At 42.0% G+C, this 20,885-nt stretch overlaps 2 protein-coding genes across 3 annotated transcripts in view; both read right to left on the bottom strand.

The window, feature by feature from the left end:
- Window positions 1-1,890: 1,890 nt before the first annotated feature.
- LOC147329823 (zinc finger protein ZXDC) lies at window positions 1,891-10,646 on the bottom strand. Its single transcript, XM_086291174.1, has 10 exons — window positions 8,608-10,646; window positions 7,808-7,960; window positions 7,199-7,277; window positions 6,209-6,339; window positions 5,890-6,060; window positions 4,880-5,661; window positions 4,351-4,435; window positions 4,097-4,269; window positions 2,748-2,849; window positions 1,891-2,593 (listed from the first exon to the last, which is right to left on the bottom strand). The coding sequence occupies exons 1-10, from the start codon at window positions 10,598-10,600 to the stop codon at window positions 2,507-2,509; spliced, it is 3,756 nt and encodes a 1,251-aa protein (XP_086147300.1). The 5' UTR covers window positions 10,601-10,646; the 3' UTR covers window positions 1,891-2,506.
- A 3,782-nt stretch (window positions 10,647-14,428) lies between these two features.
- Window positions 14,429-20,885, bottom strand: part of LOC147329821 (copine-9-like) — a 191,677-nt gene continuing 185,220 nt past the window's right edge. For both annotated transcript variants that reach the window (XM_086291172.1, XM_086291173.1), the window contains 2 exons: window positions 19,373-19,446; window positions 14,429-18,226 (listed from right to left, as the gene is read on the bottom strand). In XM_086291172.1, coding sequence (XP_086147298.1) covers window positions 17,999-18,226; window positions 19,373-19,446 — 302 coding nt within the window. In that variant the 3' untranslated portion in view covers window positions 14,429-17,998. The remainder of the gene's footprint in view (window positions 18,227-19,372; window positions 19,447-20,885) is intronic.

Below are 20,885 nucleotides of genomic sequence, written 5' to 3'. Positions count from 1 at the left end.
CTATGCAGATCATATAAATTTTAACTGTAACTGCATTTTCCATTTCATTCATAGCCTCCGGATATATTTATAATTTTAACAACAATTTGTTGAACTCACAGCTGCACTCTGAACATCACACTGCTGGAAGAAAAACTTTTTTATTGCTGAGTTGTCACTGAATGAAGAACGCAGGATGCCATATTTGCTCAAGGTTCTGTATAACCAGTCTTCATTAGTAATATCCTTTGTTGTATGACACAGTTTAGGATACATTTTTACTTCAGTATAGTTCTGCTGGATGAAGGGAATATTACTACAGTCAGAAATCCTAAACAGGGAGGAGGACAGGAGTTACACACCATATGATATAATATGGATTTACCAATCAAGGTAAATTATTGGGATGTCACAGTTGCAGGATGATCACCTAACAATGTGCTGTAAAAAATGGAGCCAGTTCACTTCAGTAAAAACCAGCCTTCTGCCAATAGCAGTGAGTTCGTGGTAGTAGTTCATTTCTAACAGAAAACAACGTGTTTGAGTTCTTTTAGTCAACATCACTATTTGAGTTCCACTAGGTCTCAGGACAGAGACATATTTTGGTTAGATATACTTTGTTTAAAGATTGATATCGAAAGGATTATTTAAGTTACATCTGAATATACATTATAACAAAAACTTGAAGCAGTAAAAAATACTGCACCGTTCTATAAACAATTCTATTTTACTTTCATCCACTGTATTTGGTGTACGGTACCAATCAGTGTTATATAAAAAATCTAATAAAATCACAATTAAAAAGTCAAAAAATGTGTTTATCGGAGCAGAATTTTGATCCAGTGTTATAGATTTAGGCCTGGCGTGGTCGGGCCAAAGTGATTCGTTTTTTCCATGAGGCCCTAAAGCCCTGGCGACACTGCTGGGTCCAGCTAAGAAAATGTGATTTGAATTCACTTTTAAAACTATACAGTGAGTGACCCCTTTATTCAATCCTTATGTTAGGTGCGTGCCTACACGGGAAGCTGTAACTGCACATTTGCCTGTCCTGGCTGAACTGGACCTGCTCATCGTCTGTGCTGTTGCTGCATTTTAGAGTATTTTTGAACATTTTTATTGGAATTATGCGCTTCACTTTTTGGTGAGTAAAATTCCCAAACCTTTTTCCTGCCAGTGTCAGTGGTTAAATGTGTCTGTGGTGTTTGAGGCCACTTTAACTTGGTTTGATTTCAGGAGAAAATCAAAGATTATCCAGACCTTCAAGAATCTGAGATAATTTATCTGAATTTCAAGAGCGGGTCCACACCTCCATATGGCCCTACAAGCAGTACATACTCATGCCCCTCCCTCAGTTAATTCACTTCTCATTAGTACAGGTGATCTGTGGCCAGTCCCCTCTGAGGCCTTCCCCAAACGGCAGCCTCAATTCATGCTCAAGACATCGGCCACCATCTACTAGAAACGCTGTCACATCTAAATAAGGATGTGCTCCCAGCTAGATTTACTCGTAGTTTAACTGGGTAGTTCAAATAGATTACATAGTAATTAAATGTTAGCTGCACAGAGGGAGTTATATATGCCACTCTGTTTGTATTGGCTAAATGGGACATTTAAAAATAAATGATAGCACAAAAACCCATGTGACCAAACTTTGCAGTTTGTTATTGACAGCACTTCTTCCATTACTCACGCTCTATTTTTAAACCTCTGATTGTTTTTGCCTTTTCTAAAACTGAGCTGCTGCCGACTGGTCCTTGCTCCAAACTCTGTTTCTTCTGTGAGATGATCAGCTTCATCAGTACTATGACTTAACACATTCTGTACAGGGATACTTCCTTACTAAATTAATCTCCCCTTTGTGACATTTAACCGAACAAAGTGAAATGACTGCTACTTCACACGCTCTTCTGATTGTGCTTTGAGTCTTTAATTCTTCTGCGTCTGGCTCTGCCATTCTGTAAACCCGTAGCTATTAATAAATAAACTGAAATCATCATAAGAAGGGAGCTACTCATGTATACAAATGCATGGACAGGCATGTTTTCAACATGGAATTACTGCTGCCATAGAAAAATAAATCTAAGAAAACACAAGAGAAAAGAACAAATAAAGCAGGTAACCTGCCGGTGGAGGCGTGCACAGCGTGAAGCATGAGTTCATAAGGCAACTGGAGAATACACAGCGCACTGTGTGTGCATGTGAGTGGCAATGTGGCACTGTGGAACAGACATCATTACTGTTAACACCCACAGAGGACGGAGCAGCCTCTGACACGACTGTGCTCTCAGGCTTTGAATTTGGTACAAACTGGACTTAAAATAATACGGCAACATTCTCAACAAAGAATCCTCTTTTCTTCTTCTCAAGGTGCATTATCTGCTGAATCATGACCACAAACTCCATGGAGCACATGTCCAAAAAGCCCTTCGAGGGTGAGGCAACTGTTTGATGAAATCTATCATCTCATGTAAACTGTGGATGGAGGCCAGCTGCTGATTGACCTCTGACCCCGCAGCAGTATAGGTGGTCACTCCAAGTCCTGAAGGTTGATTGTGCTTCCTGTGAACTGGGAGTTGTCAGAGCCATTGTCGTCCTCTGTAATCACCGAAGACTCCTGTGGAGAAAAGCATCATGGCTCAGTTCTCTAAAGGCTGACGGTGTCACTAATCTGTGGCTATTACAAAGGACAAACAACCGATTCCATAACAGAAAGTCAAAGCACAAATGCAGTCGAATGTCTCTTTAACGACAGAAAAGATTACTCCCACCTGTAAAATGTTGACAGGTAGGTCAACAGTGAGCTGAGAGTGGGAGCTGGAGGGCTGAGAGCTCAACTGGAAGGCCAGGTCTCCATCACTGGCTGGGTCATCCTGCGTGTTCACACATTGATTAGACACTCCAACAACCGCTGTGCATTAGTGGTGCTGTTCAGTGCACAAAAGTACGTGAAAAGAAAAACAGTCCCTAGTTGGATGTTTCTATTCATTTTTTACTAATTTACTAGTTGATCAGACAGGAGAAAGAAATCAGATTAACGGAGATTTCACACTTGGAACTCTGAAACTAAACATACAGTGTTTTATGTGTGGGTGTGGCTAGCATTAGCTGTGCTAGCATTAGCTGTGCTAGCAGCACCAACTTTCATGAGGTCTGTGCAGAATGTTTCTACACTTTTCTTGAGTTATTTTACATCATTCAACTTTTTCCACTTCGGCCGCCACACAGAGACCTTTGCTTCAGGTGTTTCCTGATACTGAGCCGAGGAACTGGGTTTCACTTTCACCAATGTCCTTGTAGCTTCTGGCATATATAGCCCTGTTCCATTATGGCCTACACAGGTTGGCTCGACATGGTTTTTAGGGTTTTCCATTAGGTGATAGTACCTGTTACCAGGTACTTTTTTTTAGTCATGAAGTGATCTGAAAATGTGACGTCATCAGACTGCATGCCACTGATTGGCTATTCAATGTCATGAGTGTCTCCTTCATGAAAATCAAAAACCGCCAGTTTTGAAACCTGGCAACGAGGGACAAGGCTGCACAAAAACAGCACGGTGGTCCCCAAATGTGACAAAAACCCACAGACAGCAGCAGGTATACCATCGCCAGTCATCCTCCTTTGTTCGTGTGGCATACAAATGATGTCACAGGAGTACAGGCAATTGCTATAAAACGACCCGACGCACATAAGTTGGTACTTGATTGTAATGGGAAACAATAATACAGCTGGTGTTAATGGCACACATTTGACAAAATGGTAAAAACAAGCCTCAGACAGAACAACTCCCTGTAGCCAGTGTTAAACTGGCACTTTAATGAGCTTATGGGATGTTGCTCTGCACTTATACTGTGTTCTTAGTTCCCAAATAGCAACTAATATGTTTTCACGGTACACAAAAGGTCAATTTCACACTGTGCAGTAAAAATGCACGAAAAGGAATTAAAATTCTGTGGAACAAATTCTCATTAAAACAAAGGCAAGTGCCCAGACAGTAGCAGTGGCGAGTTATCCAAATCATGAGCTTATTTGAATCGTAAGTATCACGGTTTGGTCTAGACAGCTTTATGTTTTCTGACCAGGGCAGATTTGCCACCTTCCCCAACTTTTCATATCTCACCTGCAGCAGGTGGATCTGGACATACTGGGCACCGGTGATGGGGTCACGGAGAGTCAGGCCCCCATTCGCTACTGCAGCTCCATCACCATAGCGAGCCCCAGAGGGAGCGAGTGGTCCTGGAGCTGTGGCAGCCTTTGTTCCTTTAGCTTTTCTCTGACCTGAGCTTGAAGTCCCTGGACAAGTCAAAGGAAAGTCTTGTCAGTCTAACAGTTACTGGAGCTTTGGCTAGCATGAAACTAAAGAAAGTAAGTTACCGGAGGAGGCCGAGGGGCCTCTCTGCTTCTTCTTCTTAGCCAGCTGGATGGCTCTGTAGTCAGTCCTAGCCGAGCCCCCACTCTCCTGTCAAGCAAAATGGGAGCATGTTAGGTTTGCACCACCTTTCATCATGTCTGTTGACTACTTTCTCTACTGACTGTGATTAATCTTGTTAAATATGTGCCACCACTGAAAAACATTTTGTCAAATAAAAAAGGACATTCATGCAAAGATCCGAAGACTGAAAAACAACAAAGAAAGAAAAAAAACATCTGAGACGATGGCTATATCTTTTTCCATTTCTAGATGAAAGAATGGAGACTGACAATTCATTATCAAAGACCCTTTATATGTCATTGAACTATGAGTCTTTTTTGGTTTTGTTACAGAAAGGTGAGCAGGGTCCTTACCCAACCGGTTACCGTTCGAGATAAAAAGGAAAGCTTGTATGCCTGAAAGTCGCAAATGTATTTTCTGTATCAGCTGTGTTTCGATTGGTTTATTGAATCTGTGAGTATCTATGCTCACCAGGAAACTGCTTGGTGACACAGAACTGAGCTCCGAATCTTTCTGTGGGCTGAAGCTGCTGCTGTGACCAGGAAAGACAAACTGAGTGAGCACTTTTCCTCCCTCCTGGGGTCCCAGCACCTCCACACAACCCAACAGAGTCCCAGCACCTCCTTGGCCACCCACCTCCACCTTAGATGGTGAGCCAAGGAGCTCGGCAACGGGAGCTACAGCCAGGGAGGCTGTGGGTTCCACGCTCAAGGAGCTGGACGAGCTGAGTGGGTGCTGCAGAGTGGGGTCCACAGTGGCACCAGCACCCTGCATAGTAAGGGCAGTGAGGGTTCCCAGCGCCTCTGGGGTAACTGTCTGCACATCGTCCAGGTTAAGGGTGCCTTGTGGGCGCAGGACGTCACTTGCCGTTCCCTCCAGGTTGTGGTGGGGGGTCATGTCGGCATTGGCTGCCAATATAAGAGGGTCCACAGCCTTGGCCATTGTGGTGTTAGTGCTGGTAACAAGTGTAGTTCCCACTGAAGAGGGGTCGATGGTCAGGATGCCAGAGCTGACCAGGGAGAGGTCCATTGTGAACGGGCCATTAGACGTAGCCCCACCAACTGGGATTCCCACTCCAATGCCTGTAGTGGGTGCAGTTCCTCCAGGCACAGAAGAGAACAGAGAGCTGAGGTCCAGGTTTGTCAGCTGGTCGCCCCCAGCAATACCAGATCCTGCAACCGTGGTAGGTGTGGAACTAACGAGCTCATTACTGGGGGTCAGGGTTGGTGTGGTCTCCATCTGACTGAGAACATCTGGGAAGGAAAACAAAAAAATAAAAACCCCAAGTTAAAAATGAACATCTCAGGAACAACGGCAAGTGGAATAAAAGTTTAAAACTGTTACACAAGAAAGAAGGAACGGTTTCCATCCATCGCCCCACATGGAAACAGAAAACAGTTGGGTGGTGTTTTATAGATGTTCACAGACAGTACGAGACTCGCAGTGCTGGGGAACTTTAAGTCTGCAGAACAATTACTAACCAGGACTGAGGTGGTGATGTTTGAGCATGTGGCTCTTAAGGCTGCTGCGGGACGAGAAGTGTTTGGAGCAGTTGGCCACAGGGCAGCGAGTCCTCAGGGTGCTGGCGTCCTGCTTATGCTTTTTGGAGTGGATGTAGAGGCTGCTACGTGCTGAAAACTTGGCATTACAACCTGAAAAACACAAAGGAGGCACATGTTACTGAAATCAGTCACCATGAAACACTGGTCTTAAGTAAATATTTCAGGGAGAAAATGTGAACATTTGTCTCGTGGAAAATTATTACAGTTTTGTTGTTGTTCCTTTATAAAAGGTTTGTACCTTCTGCATGGCACTGAAAAGGCTTCGTGCCTAGATGGGTAATACTGTGTCCTTTGAGGTGCTCGGCCCGGGTGAAGGACTTCCCACAACCCTCCTCTGAGCAGACAAAGCGCCGATCATCATCATGTTTCCTTATAGACACACACATTTAAAACAAAGTAAGAAAAGTCATAGCACAAAAACAGAATTTCATTTACATTTTGTTACATCAAACTGAAGCTAAACTTAACAAGGAATCAAAGCCTTTCAAAGTCAAACTGCACCAGTAAAACAGAACTGCAGTGACAAGCTCAAGTTCACTAAAACAAAAACAGGCATGTAACAGCAATCACACTTCCTGTAGTGGCAAAACATTCCCACAGACAGCACGGAAGAGGAGGGTGTATGCTGCTTTTCGCAAGGCTCCATTTAGGCATTTTGCTAAGACTGTTTTGGGTATTTGGAGCCAAGGAAGCATATGATGAGAGTTATACCAAGCAACACCCTGTCAATCAAAAGGTAGCCACATCCTACATTATAATAGAGCTTTATTCTATATAACTTGACATAAAACCCTAACATACTAAATGAGTATCAACACTGTAGTGAAGACTCGCAACTAGATGACCTTTACAGAGAAAACTTCACATTTTCATAACCTTGTTCGTTCAAACCTTTATGCAAAGAACACAAAACTAAAATTGACATGGTCAGCTTATCTAACAAGGTTTGTTCTCACCGCACGATGTAGACATTCACTCCCTTTATTCCTTTGATAACTTTGTTAGATGTTATAAAACATTACTTCAGGTTTCTGTTTATTGCCTTTAGGAACATGTAGAAAATACACAAAAGGAAAAGCTGCGTTGCATCAGATCTAGCTATCAGCTATTTTCCATCTGCAGTCGCAGAAAGATACTTTATCAGGAGTTCCTAACAGTAAGTTACACACAAATGGAGTGTGTCCACTATTTTACACCATGATCAAAGCATAAATTAATAAGCACTCACCTTTTATGTCGGAGCAACTTTGACATGCTTGTAAAAGACCAGCCGCAGCCCTCGGAGTCACAGACAAACGGTCTCTCGCCTGGAGAGAGGAAGTTACAAGTTTCATTCCTAATGCTACACTACACCTACTGCTGCAAGGATCCTCACTTCACAAATCTTTTAATGTGAGCTGGATCGAGATTTTTTTGGCCGATTTTCTTTCGGAACGCTAGAGCTGCTGATTGGTTTTGTCCTTCTAAGAACTAAAAGTGACAACATACACACTTATGTTTGTGATTTCTATTTAACTCAATGCTCATAAAAAACAAACAAAAAACACAATTATTGGCCTTTTTAAATAACTTACAGCTATACATATTCCCCACAAAAGCATCAGGTTTACTTGTCACTCCAAGCTCAGAAAGAACTTTTACTCTCTGCATTAGTGTTAGTGTTCTGAAGAACAATCACAGCTAATGTGTTTGGATTTGCGGCACTGCAGCTGACTGCTTCACAAAAATGTATTAGGAATAAGCCAGAGTTAATTTAGTAGACTACATGCTGCTTTTTAAAAAATCAACCACAGAAAACAACAGGCCCAGCTGAACCGACCCTTAAATCTCAATTTACCCGTGTGACTCCTCATGTGGATCTTGAGACGACAGGCCTTATCATAGGTCTTGTCACAGCCTGGGTAGGTGCACATGAAGTGGCCAGTTTCTCTGAAGTGAGTGCGATTGTGGGAGAACAGAGCACTGAAGGTGATGAAGGTTTTCTCACAGCCTGCATAGGATAGAAAGACAAACATGTAGGACACCAACGGTACCATAAAGGCGCATTTTATATGTATATACTTTTTCATCATATTCTGTTAAACAGAAACTGCTATAATCATGTACCCTCATACTGAACATAGATCAGTGCATCTACATTTAACTCTTGTGAGACAAAAGCTCAGGATTCAGACTGCTTTTAACACTCACCTTTAAACAGTTTTTTCTACTACTGGTTATAAACGATGTCTGAAGGGATCCAGAATATGGTCATCTGGGAACTTTGGCCCCACCCACCTGCTGCTTTAAGTTTGTTTAGCTAGGGCAGCCACAGAGTTTGTTTAAAACCGGTAGGAGTTAAAACAGCTCGTTTCAGAGGTTGATACTGAGTCCCAGTATCAGATAAATTTGGAATATTTTTGAACTGCAAGACATGCAAAGCTATTCTAGCACAGATAATGAATAGAAATGTGTAGCAGGGAATAAGTAAATGCCCTGTGTTGCTCAAAACACGTCAAACCTTCTGGTAAAGTGCTTCATATCATAGCAGTGATGTTGTGGAGTACCCATCAGCCAATTCCAAGAGCAGAATAAAAAGCTAGAAATTCCAAATAGTTACATAAAAGCACAAAATTCACAGTTTGATGTATGAGTTACCTGGGAATTCACATTTGTGAGGCCTCTGTGGCTCAAAGTGGACCCTCTGATGGTTGGTGAGCCGGGTAGCACTGCGAAACCTCTCGTTGCAGACCTCGCAGGCAAAGGCGTTATCCTGCTCGTGGACTTTGACGTGAGCCTTGAGGTTGTAGACAGTGGTAAAACGCCGCCCACAGCCTTCAAACTGGCACGTATGTGGCCGCTGCTTGTTGTGGGACTGGAGATGCCGCTTCAGCTTGTAGGAGGTGGCAAATGCCCAGCCGCAGCCTTCCACAGTGCACTGATATGGACGTGGGTCCTCAGCATGGTTTAGGAGGTGAACCTTGAGTTTCTGTCGTGTGTCAAATGTGGAGGGGCAGCCTGGTTCTGGGCAGTCAAAGGTGGACACGGTGTCTTTCTTGGACCTGATTACTGGTACAGAGTGACACTCTTCATTGTCACAGCCAGCTACAGCGGCTTCGGGAGGAGGAGGGCCCATATCTGCTTCTGTTACTGCACATAGTGACCCTGCCTCCTGCTTGGCACAGGAGTCCAGTGAAGTACCTAGCTCTGACAGGGAGCAGTCATCCACCAGAGCCAGCTCTGAGTCGCTGACAGACAAACCAGGTGTAGGCTCTTCCTGGTGGCTGGAACTGGCTACTGCCAGTGTGCTGATCTTCCCGATCGATTTAGTACCACTGTCATAGTTGAGGAGAACAATATCTTCATGATCTTTCATTCCTAAGTGCTCCTTTAAGCTAACCATGTCATCCTCCTTATGTACATAGCCCTCGGGTGGGGCAGCAAGAGTTAGTACCCCGTTTTCAATAGTCACTATGATGCTTTGGTTGTTTATCGTGATAGTTCCGGAAAATGTTTCGCTAGCAGGCGGACTTGTGGAGGCCGTGACCGGGGTTGTACTGCCCTGCGCCGCCGCTGAATCTGTACCAAAGTCCGATGTGTCCATGGCTTCCACGATCCCCGCAGTCCCTGAAATCAAGGTACTGCTCTCGTCAACGCGAGGCTGCGACGAGAGCTCCCTGACCAGTTTACCTTCGCTGCTTTCGGTGCACATCTGGCCACAAATCCTATCGCCATATTTGTTTGTCAAAACAACGTCTTCGACGGTGGGGTGGTAGGCAGTCTGTTTAACGTTACCCGCCGCGGGATTATCGTTCAGTAAATTGAAAACATGCTCAGGTTTCAAGCCCTGTGTATCGAGGCAGTTCAAAGTGTCATTAGATTCACATGAAACAACGTTACTGCGGTTTCCAGCCTCCATGGGGCCACAGGGACTTGCTTTGGAACACTGCTTTTTACCTTTCATTTGATCGCCATCCTCAGGCACATCCGGGCGCTGTTTACTTGTCTCGCCGCTGCCTTCGTCTTGAACGACATTAAAAAGAACATAAAACTCCTGGGTGGTTTGTTCCGCCAGGTTTACCGTGCTCAAGTTCCCCAGCGCCGCAGCGCTATGGCTGGCTACTGAGGGCTGTTTGCAGGAGCCGTCCTCACGCTGCTGCCGTAAAACTGGAAACGTTGGTTGCCGCTGCGGCATCGGTTCCTCTTCCCCTTCAAAGAGAGGCAGCGCCATTTGCATTACAACATCCCCGCTTTCTAATCCGTATTTCCAGGCTGTCTTGACAAACTCCTGTGAAGCTAGTAGGGCACTGAGCTCATTTTCCTTCTCCGGGTTCACGTTATGAAATCCCACGCCCGGTCTGTTACCCGGCAAATTGCTTTTAAGCGTAGTTTGCGGTGCGCTGACAGGCGAACAAGCCACCTCGCTGCCATTTTCCGCCAGTAGGCGAAACGGCGATGTTCTCGGCCTAGTGTTGTTGTTGTTGTCGCTGTGTAGCTCAAGCGACTCCAGCAGCACTTCCGCTTCATTTTCGCTGGAAATAAAATGAGGTATTGACCCCGTTGCCGATCGATGTGGAGACGAAATGCTTCTGTGTAGGGCGCCATGTTGAGACTGAATGTTTTGGGCATCAGAAAGCCCCTGGATTTCCATCTTGGTATCCCTGTAGCAGCGACACGGGAAAAGGCCCGCCCTACTAAATGGATATGATCCATGGAGCCACTACACGGTTTCCAGTGGGCCTAGTGTTGCGTTCAGGGGCAGTATTGAAATTTCAACTTAGGGGTGGATGAACCAACAAGCTTTGGTAGTTAGCAACTACCAAAGCTTTGTCAAGGTCGATAGAACTTCTCTTCAGTTTTCTGCACAGAAGCCTTACATTTAAGAAAACGAATAAAGCCACAGCTGATAGCTAAACTTACAGTCTGCTATTAACAGAGGGACAACCAAATGTCTTTGGGTCAAAAAGTGCAATATATACTGCTGCCCTTAAATGTAATGGTTTGAACCACGAGGAGTACCTGAAGGCAGCAAGAATATGCCATAGTGAAATTGTGATGTGGATAGTGTAGTATTGGATATTTGTGCGGATTGGTTATTATCAATAATACATTTAAGATAACCATTCTACACTATTTATTTATTTTTAACTGAAAAGTGAATCCAAAACTTGGGAAATTCCCGTTTCCAGTTTGGTACAGTTTTTAGTTCGTATTTCTTCCACTAAGTGGCAGTGTAGCAGTATAAAACAACATTTTTCTCCTAAGAGAAAACATTACAGACCTGTTCTGATCAATTTGTGTATATTCTTTTAGTTTTTTGACACACATGGACGACCTAACATCGCCCCCAAAATGAAGCCAAAATGGCCCCTGGTGTCTGGCTGGTCATAAACCCCGCCTCCTCCACGTTAGCATGGTTTATTTCATTATCAGTAGTTCACATCAGGCTGATTTGTGTTCAAGTGGTCTCCTTTCTCATAAGTTTGATTCTAATTACTAACATAATGCTGTTAAATTGGGGTATAACGTCATCATGACCGCTTTGACTGGCAGCTGCGATCAGGGAGAGGTTTGCATATGTCTGTTCTGCAATGGCAGATAGATCAGGGATGCTGAGAGGAGGTCCACTCTCAAAATCCACACCGACTGTTTCAAACTGTATTTAAATACATTTAAAAAGCACCAATAACTCAAAGGTAAATATTATACTGGATAACGTGCTAGTCTATTTTTTTTGTCTTTTCTTAAAATAAGCAGTTCATATGCCAGCTGTTGGCAGAACTGTAGAACTGAAAAAAAAATGTAAGAGCAGAACTTACTTTCAGATTTGAGGGATAGACTTTACATTTCATGTTTTGTGATGATTCTGTTCTCGTTTTTATTACAGAAAGCTGCCCTCAGACCTCAGCACCGCCCAGTGACAACAGACAAATCATCCTGTATGTTCACTGTTTGTAGAAACTCCAAAATTAACTTATGAAAAAAGTCTAAAGTACCACATGATGTGAAAGTTGCAGCTTTTTAAAGACAAAAAATCAAATCAAAGGGATTAATCATCCATATAACAGTTTCACTATATAGGAGCATAAACACTACCTCAGTTGTTTTTTCAGAGAGCTGCTGATCTCAGACCTTCACAGCTTCTCTTTTAACACTGAATGTACTCAATTGGTTCCTTAGTCTACCTTAAATGTCACATATATTGACCGTTACCTGCACCGTCGCATAGTGCATATTTACACTACCCAGCTGGTTGTGGATTGTGCTTCTGGCACGCCAGAGTGTCTCTTATTTGATAATTAAAGATTTGGCAACCCTAGCTCGGGGTTAGAGCTTATCCCAGCTATCATTGGGTGAGAGGAGGGGTACACACTGGACAGGTCACCAGTCTGCTGCAGAGCTAATACAGAGAGACAGACAACCATTCTCACTCATATTTATACCTATGGGTAATTTAGAATCCCTATTTAACCTAACCTCAGTAACTGCACGTCTTTGGACTGTGGGAGGAAGCCGGACTACCTGGAGAGAACCCACATTTAATATGTTCGTTTAAAACGTAATGTAGACTCTGATCAAGGGACAAGATTTGAGAATCATCCACTGGGCTAATAATGTTTATTTTCCCTTTAAAAAAACATGAACAGTACAAATAAAACAGCATGTTAAGTCACTGCTATCTTTTTCCCCTTCTTTCAGCTGCTCCCTTTAATGTTCGCCACAGTGGATCATTTGTCTCCATCTCACCCTATACCCAGCATCCTAATCTGTCACACCAACTGTTTGCGTGTCCTCCATCCCTAAATCCACTCTGTGTTCTTATTTCTTCCATATCCATTATCTCTTCTTTGCACAAGTCCAGATGATCTGAGCCTGCCTCGCTAACTATGACTCCAAAGTTGGTGCCCTCTGACCAGTTGATGGTGGTCAGATGGCCCGGTGGCGCCAGTGTCCGGCAGCCTCGCCTCTGTCAGTGCGCCCCAGGGTGGCTGTGGCTACAATGTAGCTGCCATCACCAGTGTGTGAATGTGTGGATGACTGGATGTGTAAAGCGCTTTGGGGTCCATAGGGACTAAGTAAAGTGCTATACAAATACAGGCCATTTACCATTTACCTTTCCAAAACACTCTACCTGAGCCGTCCTTCTCTATACTCTTGGTCTGGTCACTCCCACTGAAAATCTTAGCATCCTCAGTGCTGCCTCCTCCAGCTTCACCTTCACCATCTCCAAACCACACATAGCCGGTCTCACTACTGTCTAGTAAACGTTCCCTTTCACTCTTGCCATAGTGCTGCTCACTGACTGTAACTTGTCTTCTTCGCATTTAGCTTCAAAAACTTTTTTCCGTAGCTTAAAGTCCGTTGCCTTCTTCATTCCTCCACAGGTATATCATCGGCACCCTTCCACTCTAATCTTCGTTACTAATCCTCTGCACTTCCTAATTCACTAACTGTCTGACATTTGTCCTCTTCTCTCTCAATTTCTCTATTCATCAACTCATCAAGGCACTCCTCCCATATTCTCAGCACACTCTTATTATATTTCTGTCTCCATGCTTAATCACTCTAACCTGCTGCACATCCTTTCTAACTTCATCTCTCTGCCTAGCAAATGATGCATCACCACCATCTCTTTGTCCTCTTTCTTATGCTCAGAGGAAACACGTGCTGCTTTTGGGCAGTTTCTCTCACCACTTTAGCTGTACTTTCCCAGTCATCTGAATATTCTTCCCTACCTTCCTGAGCCTGTTTTAACTCACCACTAAACTCTGCAAAGCATTCTTCCTTCTTCACTTCCTCCATTTAATCCTTGCCACTGCATTCACTCACTTCTTCTTCATGATTTCATGATTTCCTAGACAATTTCTGACATCCGCCCATTAGTTTCCAGCTTCAAGTTCATGATCCTGTCTGACATTCAACTCCATAGCACTCCTTCAAGATTCCCCGTTCTCCATTTCATTTCCTATCTGCACTGTAGTAATAGAGTTTGAATCCACGTCCAATGCTCCTGGCTCTACTTCCCTTCTCCCGCACACACAATATATCTGTCTTCCTTCTCTCCTTCATATCACCCAGCTCTCTCCCTTTACTAGTCATAGTCTTTACTTTTTAAAGTCACTACTCACATCTCCAAACTCCCGCCCTTTTTTCTGTCTCACTGACTCCAAATACACCTCCCCCTTTACTTTTCTTCTGTCTTCAGCTGATAACTAAAAGAGGCTAATCAAAATATAGTTACATAAAGTTTAATAATTTGAAAATAGATACAATATGCAGATTATAAGTATAAAATGTACATAAATTTGAAATAATTTGGCCCCTTTACAAATATATAAATAATAACAATTTTTCATCATTGCTTGAAAAAAAAAGATGTTGGTCTAATTTATCTTTGAGTTAAAAATACAAACAAACAAAGGCGATGTAAGTGAAGTTTAACACAGCAATTACTGTAAAACAGTGAGCAAGATTACAGTTCAGCCTTCAATAATATCTTTATTTGGTTTTTAAGCAAAAGCTAGAAAACAGTGACAAAATTAAAAACTTTGACCAACACAAGTGGAAACAAAAATAAAAGAAATATTTGGAACAGAGTGAAAAAATGGAAAGAAGGAAGACTTCACAAAATATTCTGTACAACACTTTAACATATTTACACACAGCTTCTACATAACAAATGGAACTGGTGAGCAGTATATAATAACCTCATCCTGTACACACTGTGTAGAAAGCTCAGCATGCTTCATACAAAAATATCCAACAGGTTATGTGACTTTGGGTTTGTTTACATATAGTCATAACACAAACATGCATGTTTTAAACGTTGTTTGATACAAATCTACCCTACTTTTCATATATCTGTTATGTGCTGGATTATTAGGCTGGCAGTCAGAAATAGAAGGATTGATTCTGCACAGTACACAAGTAAACACACAGAGGAATGTTGTCTGAAATCTTTTTCAGATATGAATACAGATAGTACAATCATTAGCAGCATAACAGCCATATAAGCATGCAAAATAACATATTTCCTGGTGTTGTCATATAAAAATAGAGTCCTCCCTCACACTTACTTGCAGGATTATGACAGAAATAAGGCCACATGTCAATTTCCCTTCTGATACAATGTGACAAATACTCAGTAATCCAGATAAATATCATATAATCCATTCGTTGTTGTTATTATTGTTTCTGTTTTCGTGACACAGCCAGGTTGAACATTCTAAAACTGTTGCTAACCCTACATAAAAAAGTCAGAGACAAAAGAAAATTGATGAAACTTCACAGTATTTGTTTTATGGAGTGGTACCAAAAAAAGAGCCCACCTAACAGCAAAAATAGTGTCGTTGCAAAAACTCAGAAGGCTAAAATGTTAGAATATAGATGAAAATGGACAAAATAAACACCAATGAAATGGAGCCATTTTACAACATATACAATAAATACAGAAATCCATTGTAATAATTAAAAACACATCCTAATACAAATATGCTACTGGACAGAACCCACACTGCACAAAATCAAATACTTTTCTCTTATATCTTATTTAATTTGACCTCATCTTGTCTCATTACGTCTCTCCACTTCTTAGCTAGTGATATACCAAGTTTGATCAAGTGTTTCTAATGCAGTGGCAGATCCTCTTTCCTTCAATATGCTGGAGTTTCAGGACAGAAGTCCTAACAAACTATTTGTTTGTAATTCTAGCACTGTGCACCTTTTTACTAGCAACATTCACGTGTAGCCTGTCTTTGAACTGCAAACTAAACACACCGGAAACAGAAACAATGGGGTTAACAAAATCAAGCCAGGACTGAAGTGCCAAAACTGCAGTTTCATGAATCACTTGAGGCTGGCTTCAAAAGCAAGTCTAACCTCACTGTCTGCCATGTTAATCTATTTATTTAAAAGGGACAGTGCAGTTTAACATAGTCCAAGTACAAAACATGAAACAGATGTAACGCACATAAGTTTATAGCTATTGCTAATTTTCAACAATTGTCCCTTGTTGGGCTTACAATCAAATGCCTGTCTCGACACCATTAAAAAGTATAGTAGAAAAAAAACAGGATTGAATGAATAGGATTCGCTTCATAAAAGCTATGGTAGTACATCTTTTTTTTTAATTCAACCTTTTGAAAATACTTAAAGTGATTTGGTTAATAGGTGTGTCATCTACAGGGAGCTTGAGTCACTGCTAAACCGGTGCTGTCTTTGTTGATTCATGTTATCGATGCACCTTGCTCAACCTAGCTAGCATTAGCTTGCTAGCATTAGCTGGTAAGTTAAAACTTGTCCCTCTTATCTAAATATGGTCACTTCCGGCTTCAAAAACTGATGGTGGTGGCTACATGGGGGGTTAACCGAGACAACAGAGTTCAGTTCCCAAAGTTTTGAAGGAACTTGGAAATGTTTCTTTTGCAATGAGCTGACATCAGTTCACCACAGATTTCTTTCTGTGGTCACACCTACAAAATTCGAGCACTGCTCTCAAGCACTGGGTGGTTTCCGTCACTTTCCAGAGGATGGCCAGTGAGAAGACTGAATTTCAGGGATAGAGGGCTCTTACAGAGACAGGAGCATAAAAGGCATGAGAAAAGTGAATTGATGAATAATAATATTTTAATAATGATTAATGTTTGTTGCATTTTATCCTATTTCTTGGCCACACAGCAGCTGGTTTTTCCTGCTTTATTCTTGCATTTGTTTTGTCTGTGTACTTGTAAGCTGCAGTGTGTTGGGCTCTTTGGGACTGCCAATGAAAGATTTAGGTTTTCTGTTCAAGCACTTGCTCTCTTTTGCTTAAATCATTCATGCACACAACAAAAGCAAGGAAAATAAAAATACAGGATATGAGAAGAAAAAAAAACAAGAATTCGGCATGCATGATGAAGATAAAGTTTGCAAACTGAACAATGCAGCACTAAGTACCAAACCTCACATTCGATTTCTTCTTCTTCTTGGTGTTTCCCACTCTTCCCACACATTTTCTTTGCTACATTTGAAGTTTTCTGGCCTGTAAAATCTGCAATGGGAAACCCTTTTCATTTTAAATAGGTACCAGAGGCACCTTCCTCATGCATGATTCATCCCAAATGACAGCCACAGCCAGGAGATTTACAGTTTAGAAGAAGACTGGGGACAGAGCTCACAGACACGGCTATGTTCGACTTTTTAACCAGGGCTGAAATGATCTGCCCTTCCATATGTTCAAATTGTACAGCGGCTGCAGGTGCAGAGGAGCAGGGGATGGCTGGTTTCATACCCTTGTATGTTTACTCCTTTCAGGAGGTGCTCACAAGCAACTCTCTTCATGTCCATGGGGGATTTTAACTTTAAACTTGCCCTGTCTTCTAACAGTGTCTTTGAAAAGGAGAGCAATTTCCATGCCTTTGCTAAAGTAAACTAAAACAAAAGTTTCATTTTCTACAGTAATAGACAGCATATAATTTTAAGAAAAGAGCCAGTGTTCCTTGGGCCTCAGTTGCAAGAACCAAGACATGATTTAATAGCCACTGAAACACCCTGAGAATAAGCAAATAAGGACAGGATATCACCCTCAGAGCTGTCTTTCTTCACAGCTGATAGAAATCAGTTTAGATGGCTGCTACAGCATTTATTATTCTATTACGGCAGACTGTGAACAAGACCAGTAGTAGAATCTTTTGACTTCCCACCTTTGCAAGAAAGGTCAATAAAGCGTCCATAGTGGATTACAACACACAAAGGAAACAATAGATTTGAATGGAGCCCGTGTGTCTGTGCAGAATCGTGTGTTATACCTGGAGAGTGTTTGTGACAGATGTTGACAAAAAATCAGAAACATAAAAAAAGATTTAAAAATCTATTCTCTATGCTTCTTGTACATGTCTTGCAGAGGAATCCTCGTAGTCAGTGCTTTCAGAAGGAATTCTTAGGTTCAGTTTACTGATTTGGTTTCTGTCAGATAACCTTGAAAACCCCAGAACACACCTACACACACACATGCACACACACACTTCCCTTTGCCCAAACAGCTTGATCCACTCTGCCTGCTGTCCTTCTCTCAGGGGTGAGGGTTGCAGTGCTTGGTCGTAGACGTATTGGTTGCAGTTGTGGTGGACACTGAGGGGGAGTCGGAGGTGACGGGCAGGGGGGGGCGGGGTTCAATCCCCCGACTCTTCATGAATGACAGCAGCTGGTCAGGGATCTCTGCCAGGACATCCTTAGCCAGTCGGGCCATGCTCAGGACCTGGTTCCCTGACCGGTCGATGTAGTCCCGGAAAGGAACAAACTGGATCGGAGGCAAAAGTGACTGTTCAGTTCATTTGGTGTTTGTAGGTTCCTTCAGCATCTAAGGTGCTGCTAATACGCTTTCATACAGTTGAGGAGTTATTACTTTTAATGTTTCAGATGTATTGACATAACAGTACATCAAGCTCAAACTGTGAGGCTTCAGATTATCGTTGGTAACATTTTTTTGCTCTAAGATTGAAATATTCACAAAAAATGACCTGCCAAAAATCACACAGTAAATCATAAACTGTAAGTAAATTTTCATGTATCTGAAAATGTTGGGGTTTTTGCCCTAGTTGTCAAGACATAAACATTTTTTCAACAGTTTTCAAAAATCATATATTTTGATAGTGTGGAGCTAGGATGTAAGTCATCATCGTTGTTACTGACGACTTATGCCTCACAGGCTTTTTCCACTTCAACTGAAACGCACTCAAAGGAAAACTATTCTGTTTTTCCTTATTTCCTGTCCTACACTGGGGGTGGTTAGAGCTCACAGCGGGTCATCTACTAATCAGAAGGTTGGTCTGCAAGCCAAATATCATTGGGCAAGATACTAACCCCATGTCGGGTGCATTCAAGTTACTCTCTCATGCATCAGGTAAGCAGAAAAGTACTAGATAAGAACCAGTCCATTTATACTCTATATCCTATTCTAGTCGATGATGCTCATATTGAACAATAAATAATAATATTCTGGTCTTGGATCTTTCTTATGTCAGTGAAAGGAAATGTCTTTAATATTCAGGCAAACAGCTCTGATTGTGAGCATAAATGAAAGAAAAAGCTGAGATTGTTGGCTAACAAATTGCCAGTGATCATCACCAGTCTCATCCTCCTTTCTGACCTTAATTTACAAATGAATATCATGGTATATACAATATGACTTTAAAACCGGTGAATGAGACAATAAACTTATCAGAAACGCGTTTACTCGAGACAGATCAAACATGCAAAGAGTGTTTTTCTCATAAACATCTATACATTTGTTGACATCACTAGAATGTTTTGCTGGTAAGAAGGTTAAATAAATTTGATTGAGTTTTGATTCGGGTTTTATCCTGGACAGTTGATAAAAAATAATTCTACATAGTTTTATACTGATAAACACCAAATAAGAGTGGATATATCTTATACAGTGCACCTGGACGATGTCTCTCTCAGCAAAGCGTCCCCTGGAGGAAACTCTGACCTCATCTCCATCCAGCTCCTCCATAGCTGAAGACAATAAAAACAACATATTTACTGGTAAAAATATTGCATGACTTACATGTACAATGGAAAAGCTGAGCTGGAATTTTTATTCACACGCACAACAGAAAATCGTCTAAATCCAGATATATTTTTTCTAGTACGCTTAATGTTTGTGAAAATGATTAAAGTGGTAATTTTATCTCAATTATTTTGAGTAGAAATGTCTTAATTCACTCATGTTAACCACAGTTTAGTATGTTTGCTTTAGATCAAATGAGTGATTGAATTCCTGCATAAAAATTATGTTTTTTTCATTATTTATTTTTAATGGTTAGACAAGAAAATCAGACGATACATTTATACAACTTGGCCTTTAATATAGCACATTTAGCAGTACCAACTACAATAAAATACAGCTTTAACATACAACAATATTTCCTCAGTAAGATGAGCATATGTCAAATACACCTTGCTTTTTTCACCTGTAGCTGCATTAACACAACGTCTCTTAGGACGAACATATTCTAACAGTTGAGCTGCTTTTTAACACTAAACATGTCAGTAATGTTCTGTACTCTTCCTCCAAACCACAATAAACAAACGCTCCCCTATTCACAAGGATTTTTCACAGTGGGTAGGTCTGCATATTTAATTTGGCTGATTTTTACACTGGATGCTCTTCCTCCTGCAACCTCCAAGGGATTTGTTTAAATGTATAAAACCACTACACTATGAAGCCACAGCAGTACTTAAAAATGTGGCTGAAGAAATCTTCATAGTGACTACAATTCAAGAAATATTAGTGCTTCAGTTCCTTGATGTGACCAAGTTTGTAGATTTGGCAGTCTGGAGCCTGCCCTGGTGGCTGGGCCTTAGGCCAAAGCATTACGTGGGCCCACCCTTCTGTTGGCTCACCGCTCGCAGGTGGTGCTTTAGGCATTTAGGCATGCTAGCACTTGGTGCACAGTCGATCATAGCACTGAAGGCTTTGGAGAGGAGGTGCTGGTGTTCCAGTCCCTAGCTGACAACTCTGGCTTTAGGAACATGGAAGGTCACCTCTCTGGTGGGAAGGAGCCTGAGCTAGTGCGTGTAGAACTGTGGCTGTAAGATGTCATGGTATTAACCCCAGAACCAGAAGGTTCAGATGTACACTGGTGGTGAAGAGAGCCATCGAGATGAAAAAGTAGTCCTATCCAGCTTAGGACTGCAGTAAAAATTCACAGTGAGTCCCTTGGAGTGGAATTTGTGGCCCAGCAGAGGTATTATTACTCAGCCTGCTGGCAGACGGAGAATGGATCATCTGCCTGCATCTGAGTCATGCAAAGTATGTGGTACAACCGGCCTGTGGACCAGTTGCTGGTCTAAAACAGCATATGTTGATCTTTGAAATTTCTTTTGTCATCCTCCCATTCCTGTTGAAATCTGCTGTTTTAACCAAGTAGGCCCTGTGGACTCTTCCTGGT

This window comes from Aulonocara sp. 'chitande type north' Nkhata Bay, linkage group LG5 (assembly GCF_057382095.1).
Source record: "Aulonocara sp. 'chitande type north' Nkhata Bay isolate Kocher_YH1m ecotype deep benthic linkage group LG5, A_spYH_male_GT1.1, whole genome shotgun sequence".
In the NCBI taxonomy this organism is placed as follows: domain Eukaryota; kingdom Metazoa; phylum Chordata; class Actinopteri; order Cichliformes; family Cichlidae; genus Aulonocara; species Aulonocara sp. 'chitande type north' Nkhata Bay.
The sequence above is the reverse complement of the archived record's forward strand: the minus strand, read 5'-3'. Positions and strand labels throughout refer to the sequence as shown.

Excerpts from the sequence above, each read along its gene's own strand:
- LOC147329823 (XM_086291174.1), bottom strand. The coding sequence starts at position 10,600 with ATGGAAATCCAGGGGCTTTCTGATGCCCAAAACATTCAGTCTCAACAT. Across the intron at positions 6,340-7,198 it reads AAGTTGCTCCGACATAAAAG|GAAACATGATGATGATCGGC; the intron begins GTGAGTGCTTAT and ends TGTGTCTATAAG. Across the intron at positions 2,850-4,096 it reads TCCAGATCCACCTGCTGCAG|GATGACCCAGCCAGTGATGG; the intron begins GTGAGATATGAA and ends GTGAACACGCAG.